This window comes from Mangifera indica, chromosome 11, assembly GCF_011075055.1.
Source record: "Mangifera indica cultivar Alphonso chromosome 11, CATAS_Mindica_2.1, whole genome shotgun sequence".
Taxonomy (NCBI): domain Eukaryota; kingdom Viridiplantae; phylum Streptophyta; class Magnoliopsida; order Sapindales; family Anacardiaceae; genus Mangifera; species Mangifera indica.
The window spans coordinates 9,646,783-9,659,006 of record NC_058147.1 but is presented as its reverse complement, the minus strand read 5'-3'; the positions used below and the strand labels follow the sequence as shown (position 1 = coordinate 9,659,006).

General features: G+C 26.7%; 2 protein-coding genes across 2 annotated transcripts; one reads left to right on the top strand and one right to left on the bottom strand.

Annotated features, from left to right (window-relative positions):
* Positions 1 to 495: 495 nt before the first annotated feature.
* On the top strand, positions 496 to 3,498 carry LOC123229141 (gibberellin-regulated protein 9-like). The gene is made up of 4 exons (XM_044654750.1): positions 496 to 706; positions 795 to 848; positions 928 to 994; positions 3,035 to 3,498. The coding sequence occupies exons 1-4, from the start codon at positions 659 to 661 to the stop codon at positions 3,214 to 3,216; spliced, it is 351 nt and encodes a 116-aa protein (XP_044510685.1). The 5' UTR covers positions 496 to 658; the 3' UTR covers positions 3,217 to 3,498.
* Positions 3,499 to 6,562: 3,064 nt separating this feature from the next.
* On the bottom strand, positions 6,563 to 8,553 carry LOC123229928 (gibberellin-regulated protein 2-like). The gene is made up of 3 exons (XM_044655976.1): positions 8,395 to 8,553; positions 8,057 to 8,090; positions 6,563 to 7,022 (listed from the first exon to the last, which is right to left on the bottom strand). Exons 1-3 carry the CDS (start codon positions 8,452 to 8,454, stop codon positions 6,841 to 6,843), a joined length of 276 nt encoding a protein of 91 aa, XP_044511911.1. The 5' UTR covers positions 8,455 to 8,553; the 3' UTR covers positions 6,563 to 6,840.
* Positions 8,554 to 12,224: the final 3,671 nt, after the last annotated feature.

Here is a 12,224-nt window from a genome sequence, read left to right as displayed (position 1 = left end):
CCTAACTATAACGCATTTTTTATATGTTTGTGGAGCAATAACAAAGAGGCCCTCTTAGTAGTCTTGAAGTGAGCACTGTCCTTCTAGTTTTATATACAGCAGTCTAGCCCATCATTTCATTTGTTGACATATACCAACAAGGCGGAGGGAGGAGTTGGGACTGGTGTTGAGGACAGCCAATCTGTGGAGATGGATTTGAAATTGAGCAAATATTTGATTTAGGGGGGAACAACCAATTTGTGAATGTAATAGAAATAAAATTATGTATATAAATAATAATAAAATTAATTTATATACAATAACAAATTTTTCTCGAAACAAAAGGGTGTGGGGGGTGGGGACGGATCTCTGACCTCTCATTTTCTCCAGCTCAGTGTTCACCATACTCGCTAATCAACCAAAGAATCACCAGCTGTGCATGTTTCACAATTTCCCATGAACAAATAAAGTTCAACCAAACCAACCAACTTGTCTCCAACATATTAAAATAATACTTCTCTTTTTTCTTTTACCTCAAACAATTTCCCGTGCGTGCACCCAACATGAAGCCTGTGATTTTCCTCAATTTTTTACGGGTGATTCCTACTTTCAACATTTAGTCTTTATAAAGCCACACTCTACCTCCTCCAATCCTCACCCATTTCTCTGTACTCACAAAATGAAACTCTTCTTCTTCATTGTTGTCATTGCCCTTCTCTCCCTTCAGGTGAATTAATATAATGCAGTTTGAGATTTTATAACAAGAATTTGGGGTTTTGATTTTCTTGCCAACTTTGTTCTTAATTCATTTGCAGGCATTGGCAGAGGCTTCATTGTTTGGTTATAATGCAGGGAAAAATTTTGCTAGTGTGAGTTTCATTTCTCAACTTTCTTCATGAATTTATTCTTAATTTTGATAAAAAATGATAGAAATTAAAATCTCTACAGATTAAGAGAGATGATGAAGAGAGTGATGTGTTAGCTGCTCACAAAAAGCATTATTCAGGGAAAATTAGTGAGTTCTTCAAATCTGTATCCATCTTCAATTTATCTGAATTGGAACTATTTATAAACTATTTCTTTCAATAAATTTAATATCTGGAGAAATTACAGACTTCCTTATAAATTTCCATGTCATAGTGCGAAGATCAATTGATGTATAGTTTTTAAGCCTATCATTCAAAGGTAATTTTCTTTTCAATTTTAAAGTTGGAAACCAAAATTATGTTATGGAGTAAATGTTCTCACTTGAATAATTTTATGGCCCACAGGACTACTTTCCACCCAAGTTTAAGTGCGATTCTAAAATCACACCTACGAGATTTGAAAAACTCGAGATACCACCTATTAACCAATTAGGGTTAAAATTTTCTGTTAGAAGTAAAAGTGAAATCGTTATTTTACTAATAATATTAAAAAAATATAAGTTTATTACATTTTTCTCTCCTCAGTTTTAAAAACTAACATTTCACCTCTCATAAAGTTTTTTAACTTTGAAAAGTCATATTTTCTCCCTTCCAAAGCCTTAAAATTTTTTTCTTTCTCTCTGACCACTTTCTCTAGTGATCTGGAAAGGACGACGACAATGTTACTTCATTGATGAAGAGATCTGGGTGAAAAGATTCCAAATCTCTTCTCAACGAAGAGATTTGGGCTCTAGATCTCTTCATCTCCAACAAAGAGATTGCAAATCTCTACGCCTAGATCTCGGCGGATCTCTTCGTCTCTAACAAAGAGATCTATTCCAAATTTATTTGAGTGCATCGACCAACGGTTTAGGGTAGAAACGAGAGGTCGTCGGCATCGAAGATGGTGGCTGGAGAGGTAAAGAAAAAATTTAAAAGGAAAATGTGACTTTTCAAAGTTATAAAACTTTAGGTAGGGGTGAAGTTGTTAGTTTTTAAAATTTAGGAGAGAAAATTCAATAAATTTTATTTTTTTAATATTATTAGTGAAATGACTATTTTACTCATGCCTCTAATAGAGAATTTTAATGACAATTATGTTATGAGTGAGACTTCGAGTTTTTCAAATCTTGTGGGTGTAACCTTGAGATCGCACCTAAACTTGGGTGGGAAATAGTGCTTTGGCCTAATTTTATGGGACATAAGGTAACTAGAATACCATACTAATAATGATATAACTTATTGCAAATTGTTACATTATGCATTACATTTTTTTTAAAGTGTGAATAACATTTTCCTACCCATGGCTTGACCTTAAAACACTTTTCCACTTTTAGTTGGTATGAATAGCATTTTTTCACCCAAAATTAAACTTTGTTAATGAAATAACTGTATTAAAAAGTGAAATTACCATTTTATCCTTACTATTTCATTTTTTAAAATTATCATATAACTCTAAATTAACAAAAATTAAAAAAAACCTTTTTTAAATATCCAAATTATATAAGAAGTCTCTTGTTTCTTTTACCCTCATCTCTTATTTTGCTCTACCTATAGATAGGAGTATTTTTGTAATATAATAGTATAAAAGGGTAACCTATAATTTAAAAAAATATTAGAGGTCTTTTTGAAAAATTTTAAGGGTTAATGGAAATTCAAAAAAGCTTGGGGGTCTTTTAAAAATTTTAAAATATTGGTAGACCCTCAAAGGTTTAAAAAATGATAGTTACACCATAAAAAATTGAACATAATGCAACAAAGGGTTAAATTGTCATATTTAAAATGTTTGGGTTAAATAGAAAACTATTTTTTTATTTTTCAAAATTAATTGATGATAAAATAACTATTTTGGCCCTATGTCATTAGTCTTTTTAACATTGTTTGATTTTTTTACGAAAAAGTGTTATTTATACCACTCGTGATATAAAAGTGTTTTTGGGCTGATCCTTAAGTGAGAAAATGTTATTTATCTTTTTTTATGTTTTAAAATAGGGTTTAAATTAAGATTGATAATATTATTAACATGACATCCAAATAAAACTCTTTTCTATATATTAACAGTTAATTTTAAATGATTCATTAAGGGAAGCAATGGACGACAATGGAAGTTAATTAATCTTTTTTCCCATTTTGACAAAATTAATGATCAGATTGTAGCAACGCATGCTCGAGTAGATGCAAGGAGTCATCAAGAAAGAAGATATGCCATAGAGCATGTCGAGCTTGTTGCAAGACGTGCAATTGTGTTCCTCCTGGTACTTCTGGAAACACGAAAGCTTGTCCATGCTATGCAAGCCTCAGAACCCATGGAAATAAACCCAAGTGCCCTTGAAAATGAATCCCAACTCCATTGAAAAGAGGGGAGAATCATTATTGTTGCTCAATTATATTATATAATTTATCGGTAAACTACAATACTGATTGGGAAATGTCCCATCTAATATTCAAGGACTTATAATTTTTTAAGAGTAATGAGAAAAAAAAAGAAGGAATAAACAATTAACTTTGTTTTGCAAGTTGGTATTGTCCCTTGAATGATGGATCGATACAACATTCAAGGTTTCTGAAAATTTTTAGGAATAATTTGGGAAAAAGAGTTGGGGTTTGTTTTGCAGATTTGGTATTGTATTTTTTCCTCCTTTATTTATGTGTAACAAATAAGATTTATATATGATTCATTGAAGAGAATAATATATAAACGCATAGTTATAGGTACTACTACAATATCAATCGAGCAACATCTTTTGAATGAAAAACCTATTATTATTCTTAAACTTGTAAAATTTTAAGAATAGATTACGGGGAAAAATGATTTGGTATTGCTATTGTAATTTTTTTTTTTTTTGACTTGGTGACGTGCCTTGATTGATGAGTCTAACATTCTAAGGATTTACAAATTTTTAAGAATTATTTGGGGCAAATAATTAGGGGTGAAATTGAAATTTTTATCTTTTTTTTTTTTAACCATGTATACATATATAACACCCATCTCAAACTCTAAACAAAAATACCACAATAATATTTCATTTTTCTAAAATATCCCTATTGATGTAACTCCTGCATATATATATATATGTATGCTAAAGATGAATCACGTGAATACTATTGCACCAATAATTCCCTACAAGTCAAGTTATTCCCTACAAGATTCTGCAATAAAAATTATTCTCTCATGCTTCTGTAAATTTTTCACGTGAATACTATTGCACCAATAATTCCCTGCAAGTCAAGTTATTCCCTGCAAAATTCTGCAATAAAAATTATTCTCTCATGCTTCTGTAAATTTTTCCCTGCAAGATTCTACAATTTATTTTTGTTTTGATACATCAATATATATATATATATATTGATGTATTTTTAGCATATTCAACACTAAGTACTTCAGTGCATGCTCTTCATAGGTGGTTTCTTGGATTATCTTTTCATGTGTTGCTTTAAAAATTTCGGCTGATAAGATCAATTGAGTTTACAATTTTTATACATTTAATCTAAAAAATTTAAACTCAACAATTTTAAATTCACTTGATCTTATCTAACATATAAATATAAATCTTATTTCAAATATTGATACTAAATATCTATACATTTTCTCTCTCTATAATGTATTAAAAGTAAGTAATACTGAAAACTTAGTTTTAGTTTCTCAAGGTTGAAGATAAGGGCAATTTATACATCTTATCCTATAAAGTGGTAAAAATATTAGAATGTAAAAAAAAAAATGATATAAATATATACGTAAACTTAAATAAGGGTAAAAATTTCAATTTCCCTGATTAAGGTTTGTTTTACAATTTCGGTATAAGAATTCTTCCCCTTAATTTATATGTAATAAAATGATTTAGTGTCAAATCAAAATAATTAAAGGTTTGTACTGACCAATAAAATTAAGGTGGAAAAAGCCATAAAAGTAAACAAGCTCTCTAAGAGTAAGACTTGCTTTTACACTGATGTCCTTGTTACATTTGACTAAATGGTGTTTAGATTATATTTTTAAATTTAAAAAGTCAACTTACAATATAAATCAATTATAAAATCAATACGAATCATAAAATAAAAATTTTTTAAAATTTATTGTGTATGGTAGTAATATTACATGTATATATTTTAAATATATAAATAGATATATATTTATGTATTTTATTATATGATTAAATATTAGTTTATCATTAATTTAAAATTATTTAATCAGATAATGATATTATCAAATATATATTTATTTATGTATTTAAAATAGGTACATATAATTTTATCGATTAACAAATGTTGTATATGCCAAAGAAAATATTTTGTATTCAGTTTTCTGGGTATGATATATATCACTTGGCAATAAGAACATTTTCTACTCTTGTGATTATGTTACAAATTGGACAGGTAAGTTCGAAGGGATTTCTTACCTCAAAAGCTGAAAAGATTTCAACTCAGTCATTCAAGGGAATCTTGAACTTTTCTGTTTAAGCAAAAAGCTTAGAAAAAACAGCGGGATGAATTTTTTTTACATAACTGAGCTCTACCATATTTACCATGCCAACAAAGTATTGTTTACACAAAGTATAATCTATACTTCATTAATAATACCGTTTTTAAAAATACAATATTATCAATTATACTTTTAACACTTTTCATAAAACACATATTAAAATTAGTATAACATTTTAAATCAATGTGTTTTATCGACAATTTAACTTAATATATCATAATATATAATTGATATTCAAATAATAGTCTCAATGCTTAAACAAGGTACACAGCCAAAATTCAAATATATTCTCTCAAACACATAATATAGCTAATTAATAATTCACAATAGTTTATTTTACTATTTTGCACGAAGAAATTTAACAATAATAAATAATTAATGTCACACTTTTATCCTCTATAATCAAGTCACATTTAAATTATATAGATATCATCTTTAAGAATTAAAAAAAAAAAATCTTAAGAATTAAATATTAATTTAAAAAAAACTTAAAACCCTAAATAAAAACAATCTTGAAGAAATTACATTAAATCTCTAAAATCTTTTATCTTGTCGTACATCATTTACTCTAACCGAAAAAAATTTCAAGCTTTAGTGATTGTGTTACAAAACAAGATTAATTTTGTTTGTATTATTTATAAATGAATCAAGATTGGACTCTAGTATCAAATGATAGAGAAAAAAAAATTTATCAAACCATTATTGATTGAATTTAAGTTTTCATTACGACCCCAAATATTCAGATCAAAATCAATCATTACAAGACTATTCTAGAATAATTCTAACAAATTAATAAATTTATTATCTTGGTAAAGTCACCAATGTGAATTGTTATTTCTTAGCAGCCATAAAATGAAAAATAAAATGATGAGTTAATGACAAGAAATATAAATTGAAAAGAAAATATAAGACTGTAAGAGATTTTCAATTTAAAAAAAAAAAGAAATGTAATTTTGTCATTGTTTAGGTTGAACTTTATATATTTATATAAAATTACGTTATTTGGTATCTTATAAAATAATATCATTTTATCATTTATTAAAAAAAATATAATAATGCATGATATGATCGCTCAATACAATAAACATATAATATATATATTTTATATGTTTTATGTAACGACTAAACATGCTAATAAAACATGAATTCACTAGCTAGGCTCAATAAAGAAAATTATTAACTTTTCAACCAACAAAATATAAAAGAAAATACTCATACTTCTCAAACCAAATTAAGATTGTTTTAAACATCAAGCTTGACTAATTACAGATAATTTGTGAAGAAGACATACATAAAACAGCAAGGTCTCTAAACCTTATTTTTCTCTAAAATCGTAGAAACAACTAACGAGAGCGGGGATCTTTTAACTTAAATTTTTATCTTGCATTTTATTAATAAACCACGGGATCCAGACGAATGAACGGATAGAAAAATAAAGTTAAAAGATCATATCATATTTGCAATTTTTTCAGGATTTAATTAAGGGCACTTGAGCCTGCCACCATGGGTGGTCATGGTGGCATAGCAAGGGCAGACGTCAGTGTTGCCAGAAGTTCCAGGAGGCACACAGTTGCATCTTTTACAGCAAGTGTTGCAAGCCCTTATGCACATTTTCTGCCTCGAAGCTTTGCTGCATCTGTAATTGCATTTTGACTTGCAATCTGAAAATCAAATCAAATCGAATAAATATTTCAGTGGGTCAAAAATCCTTATAACTGTGTTCATAAGTTTTTTCCTAATTATCGAAATAGTAACCTAACCATGAGCCCATCTTTATTTTCATTATTACATACTCTGAGTAACCCTTTTCTGAGTACAAAAAATTGAATAAAATTGGATGCTCATTTAAAGCTTAATGGATCTCCAACCTCTTATGCCTTGTATAATTTTGTATCTAGTAATTAATTTTGTTTAATTTGAGGAAACAAATAATACATTCTTATGTGTATCATTACATAATTAGATGATACTTTATCTTTAATTTAAAATCATCCAATCATGTAATAATACATATTAAGTGTGTACTCATTTGTATACTCAAAGTAAATACACATAAATTTATTGTATTAGTTATGTGCCTTTGATTTTAATATTACATAATTCGTATAATCCTTTTTCTAAGAGAAAAATTAAGAGCAAATTTATGTGTATACACTTTTGATACATAATTTAGATACACAGATGATGTGTTATTTTATCTTTAATTCAAAAGTATTTAATTATATAATAACACATTATTTATATACTTAAATTATATACAAAAAATTATATACGCATAGTCTTATTGAAAAATTAAATACCAATGTGAGGTTAATTGGTACAAGAATGGGATTAGCCTCTATAACTCTTATGATCGGATTTAATTTATCATATGGTTTTCGAATAAAATTTTATAGTTAATTGGTGTGAAGGTCGATTAATCAATCAGAACCTTCCTTTTTGAGCTGTTTAACTTAAAGTTGAAAAGAAAAATTAACTATAGGAAAAAGGGAAAAAAATAAAAAATCCAATGTAAGTCATTAACTTTGTACCATCCATCTAATTCTAGACTATATTATTGATATTATTTTTATTATAAATTAACAAAAAAGTTCTTCTAGTTTTACTAAAAAAAAATAATAATAAAAACGTATCCTAATTAGTCATACTTTATTAGCAAATATGCATTTTTGATAATTAATTATGGTGGCAATACCTATTTTTTCAGCTTCAACCATATGCATCTCCAGCTGCAAATTTTTTTTTTTACCAAAAAAATAAAGAGAAATTACTGAGAATTAGTTCAGAGAAATTAAAATGACTTCAATATTAAAAGGCAAAACCAAAAAAAGACAAAAAAAAACTTAGAAATTAAAAGGAAATTGAGAAACTATACCATAATTTTGTTTTAATATAAATATTAGTTATATTAATTTTGAAGATAATCAATCTCAACCCATTATCAGCAATTGGGAAGAAGAACCATTAGTTATAAAACTACATGAATAAATAAATAATTAAAATGAAGAAATTAATATTCATAAAAGCACCAACCTCATGGACTAAGACAAAGCAAAAGAGTATCAAAACAAGAGTTGTTTTGGAGCTAAACATTTGCAATTTTCTTGGGAAAATGAGCAAGAAAATTTGAAGTTGTTATAAGAGAGAGAGATTTTGGGTTGTAATTGTTGAAGTTGAACTGCCCTAATTTATATATGGTTTTAAGTGATAGCTTTAAGTAATACTCAAGTGTTTTGATGTAATGTTCAACAAACTTCCCTATTCAAACTCTACTTTTTCTTTTGCAAAGTTTTGTGATGATTAATCAATCAAATTATAAACGTGATTTAGTACTACATATTATCTGTAAAGATTAAGGATTGTGATGTTTTCAACTAATGTCACATTATTTAGTCTATTATTAATGACTTTTGGGTAATTATGTGGTCCACATTTTCTTACTTGATAAAGTTGATTCGTTAAGTAATTTTCACTGACTCTTTTTCAAGTTATGATCTTAGTCCAGATGGACATTTAAATTTATTTGGGAATTATAATTACATGGACATTTAATCATGCTTATAGTATGACAAATACTTTATAATATTTGAAAAGCAAGAAACAATTATCTTTGACAATATAAGAAAAAAATTCAGGACTAAAAATCTAATAATTTTGAGTAGAGTCGACAATTTTTAACATAATTTGTTAACCTGACAATGCATGACACAAAAGAATTTGGATTAGGGTTGACATTTTTGGGAACAAAATTTATTTTAAGTTAATCTGATAAGATTTGAAACTAAATTAAATAGTGTTAGAATTGACACAAAAGTAATAAAACTAACTTAAATATTTAGAAAAATATTATTTTAGTAGAATTTGTTAGGAATAAATTATAAAAATATTGAAGGATAATTTTAACAATAGTTGAAATCCTTATCAACTGTATTTAGTTATATATTTATATAGTTGTAAACTAAAAAAAATATTCTTGATTTTTATTTTATTTTTTTATTTTATTATTCGGTAGTGAGAATATGATTTAGTTAGTAAGAGTATTGATGTAATTTAAAAGTTTTAGTATCTAATTTTTTGCCACTTGTAAACAAGACAAATTTTTATATTGTGTTTTTATTAAGAGTATGTTGAGATAATTTTGTGAAGAAATTAAAGCACAAAAAATAGTTAAAATGGTGAAAATAATAGATAAATTTAAATTAATTTGAGTTGTATCGGGTCAATCTGAATATTGAAGTTTAGATCAGGATTGAAAATTTTTGCTACAATTCTTCGAGTGATTTAGTGTTAAAGGTCTTTAACCTAAAACTCAAATTCACATAACATGAATGTGATCTGATAACATAAATAGACAGGTCTAATTTTGAGCTTGTGTTCACTTAGCAATGTTGGAGAATTGGGATTTTTGGATTATCAAATAGGGAAGAAAAACTTACAAGGTTTATTTATTGTAAGATTCCACTTAGACTTCAATTACCATTTTTAGTTCTCAAGATAAGTTTGTATAGACCTAGTAAAATTTGATATAACTCATTAATTTAATATGATATGATACAAAAAAAAAAAAAAAAATTGGGTTAGAGATGATTTTCGACACGAAAATTAGTTTAGGTCAAGTTCATTGACCATAAAAATTAAATTGAGATCGTGTTCAGGTTGACAGGAAGTCAACTTGAACTAATCCAAACTAATCCAAAATTTTAAATAAATATTATATAACATCGTAACGGTAAAAAATGTCTAATATCTTTTATTTTCTTTATTTGACAGAAAGAGTTTTAATTCACAAAATTCATATTTCATAATCGAATAAACAAATAATTAGTATTGCATCACTAAACACCAAATCTGTATCACCAAAGACATCTTAATTTATTCTCTTTTTGGCATACTTGTAAAGTTTGTTTTTCTGTTAGTGTGTTATAAGTATTACTTATTTGCACTTAATATGTTTAGTGTGTCATATTCATATGCTTATTAATGATTTTAAATTTATAACAGTCAAACTCACAATATGGATTGAAAATTAAAATTCTTATTTGACAAGTAGTATTAATTTTGTTGGTTATTAATTACATTATTTTAAAATTGAAGTTGTGAACTTATTTGAGTTCTTTATTATAATATTCTATTTTTTTATCCCTATAATTCATTGATACAATAAACAAACTATTATTAATAACTTGAAATATAACAATTTTATTTTGATAAAATATCATTTTGTGTATTATTTTATAACAAATTGTGTTATTTATTGACATTTGACAAAATATGTTGTTTCGTAATAAATTATCTCGTTATATATTGTGTTTTAGCACTACTTTACTTGTGACATAGTTTGAGTTAATTTATGTTGAGCCAGATTTATCTAAAAATATTTTAGTTCAGTTTAGGGTTAAAAAATTTTAACATGATTATATTTAGAGTTGAGTTAGATTTTAGGGTTTTTAATCTAAAACTTGAATTAACACGATACAAATATGACTTGATGGTATGAACGGTCAAGTCTAATTAGGTGATTTTTTGAATTAAAAAACAAAACTTAAAAGGTTAATTAGTTGGGTTCTTTATGTTATTTAGCCATACTTGAATGGAGGGAAAAACTTTTTTGGCATGCTGTTTATACAAGCAAGCTTAAATAAACGAAGTTTAGTATGAAATTGAGTGAAATAAAAGATGTTGAAACTTATGAAATCACAATAAACACTACACATGATGAGTCGAGCTCACTCCAATGTGGTCCACCGTGTCTAGACTTGTCAAATGATGAGCCTAACGAGCTAGATCAGTTTGTTAGTATGACAAGGTCTTTTAGGTCATGTTTTCGTAAGTCTTTAGTTAGTTGACTTGTATATTTTTATGGGTAAATTCTTTGAATTATATATTTTTAATTTTTTTAATTATTTTTAGGTAATGTCATGATATTAATAATGATAAATGCATCTTAGGTTTCCAATTTTTTTTTCAAATTTTTAAGTATATTTTAAATAATATTTTTTAGGTTTCTATGATATTAATTATTATCTTATAAGAAACTCAAAATATATCAATAATTAATATACTAGGTATAATGAGAAGTACAAAAGATATTAATAATCATTAATGCTTTTTCAGTTTTCAAAAATTATAATATTAATTTTTTATTTTTTAAAATAATTTAAACAGTGTCAAGTCATGTCATGTCATCCCATATGCATGGTTTGCAAGTGTGGGCCCGATTCAAACAACCAATAAGGCTAGCACAACTAGCTATAGTAATAGACCATACTACTTGTGGTTTGGGCTAAAAAGGGGGTCTGATTCAGGTTGCAAGCTGGCTTGAATACCTTCCACCTATAATAAACACCATAAAAATATTTCCATGTTTATTTAAAAAATATATAAACTAATTAATTATTAAAGATACGAGAAAGTCATCATTGACAAAGAAAAATTATAACTTAAAAGCTAATATCTATTATAAATTTAATTAAGCAACTATAGAAAAATAAAGAGACTAAGGAATAATGGAAAGAGAGATAATATTATTTAAGTAAAAGAATTGAGATGTGAGGAGAGAAAGAGACTTGCAAAATTCGGATGAAGGAAAAATGCGTATATACAAATGAAGGCGAGGGGCTTTATATAGGAAATTCACTGCCCCCTTTTATTGACTAAATTTCATCTTCTTCTTGCATTCCCACCCAATTTTCAAACTTTGTTGCATGTGATGAAAAATCTACCAGACATGCAACACTTCTCTTTGAATTTTCACCACTTGTGAATAATTATATTAACCTTACTAAAGAAAAATTCAATGAGATAAAAACCAAAGCAAAGAAATATCATTATTTAATGTCTTATAAATTGGTAGTAGACGTGTT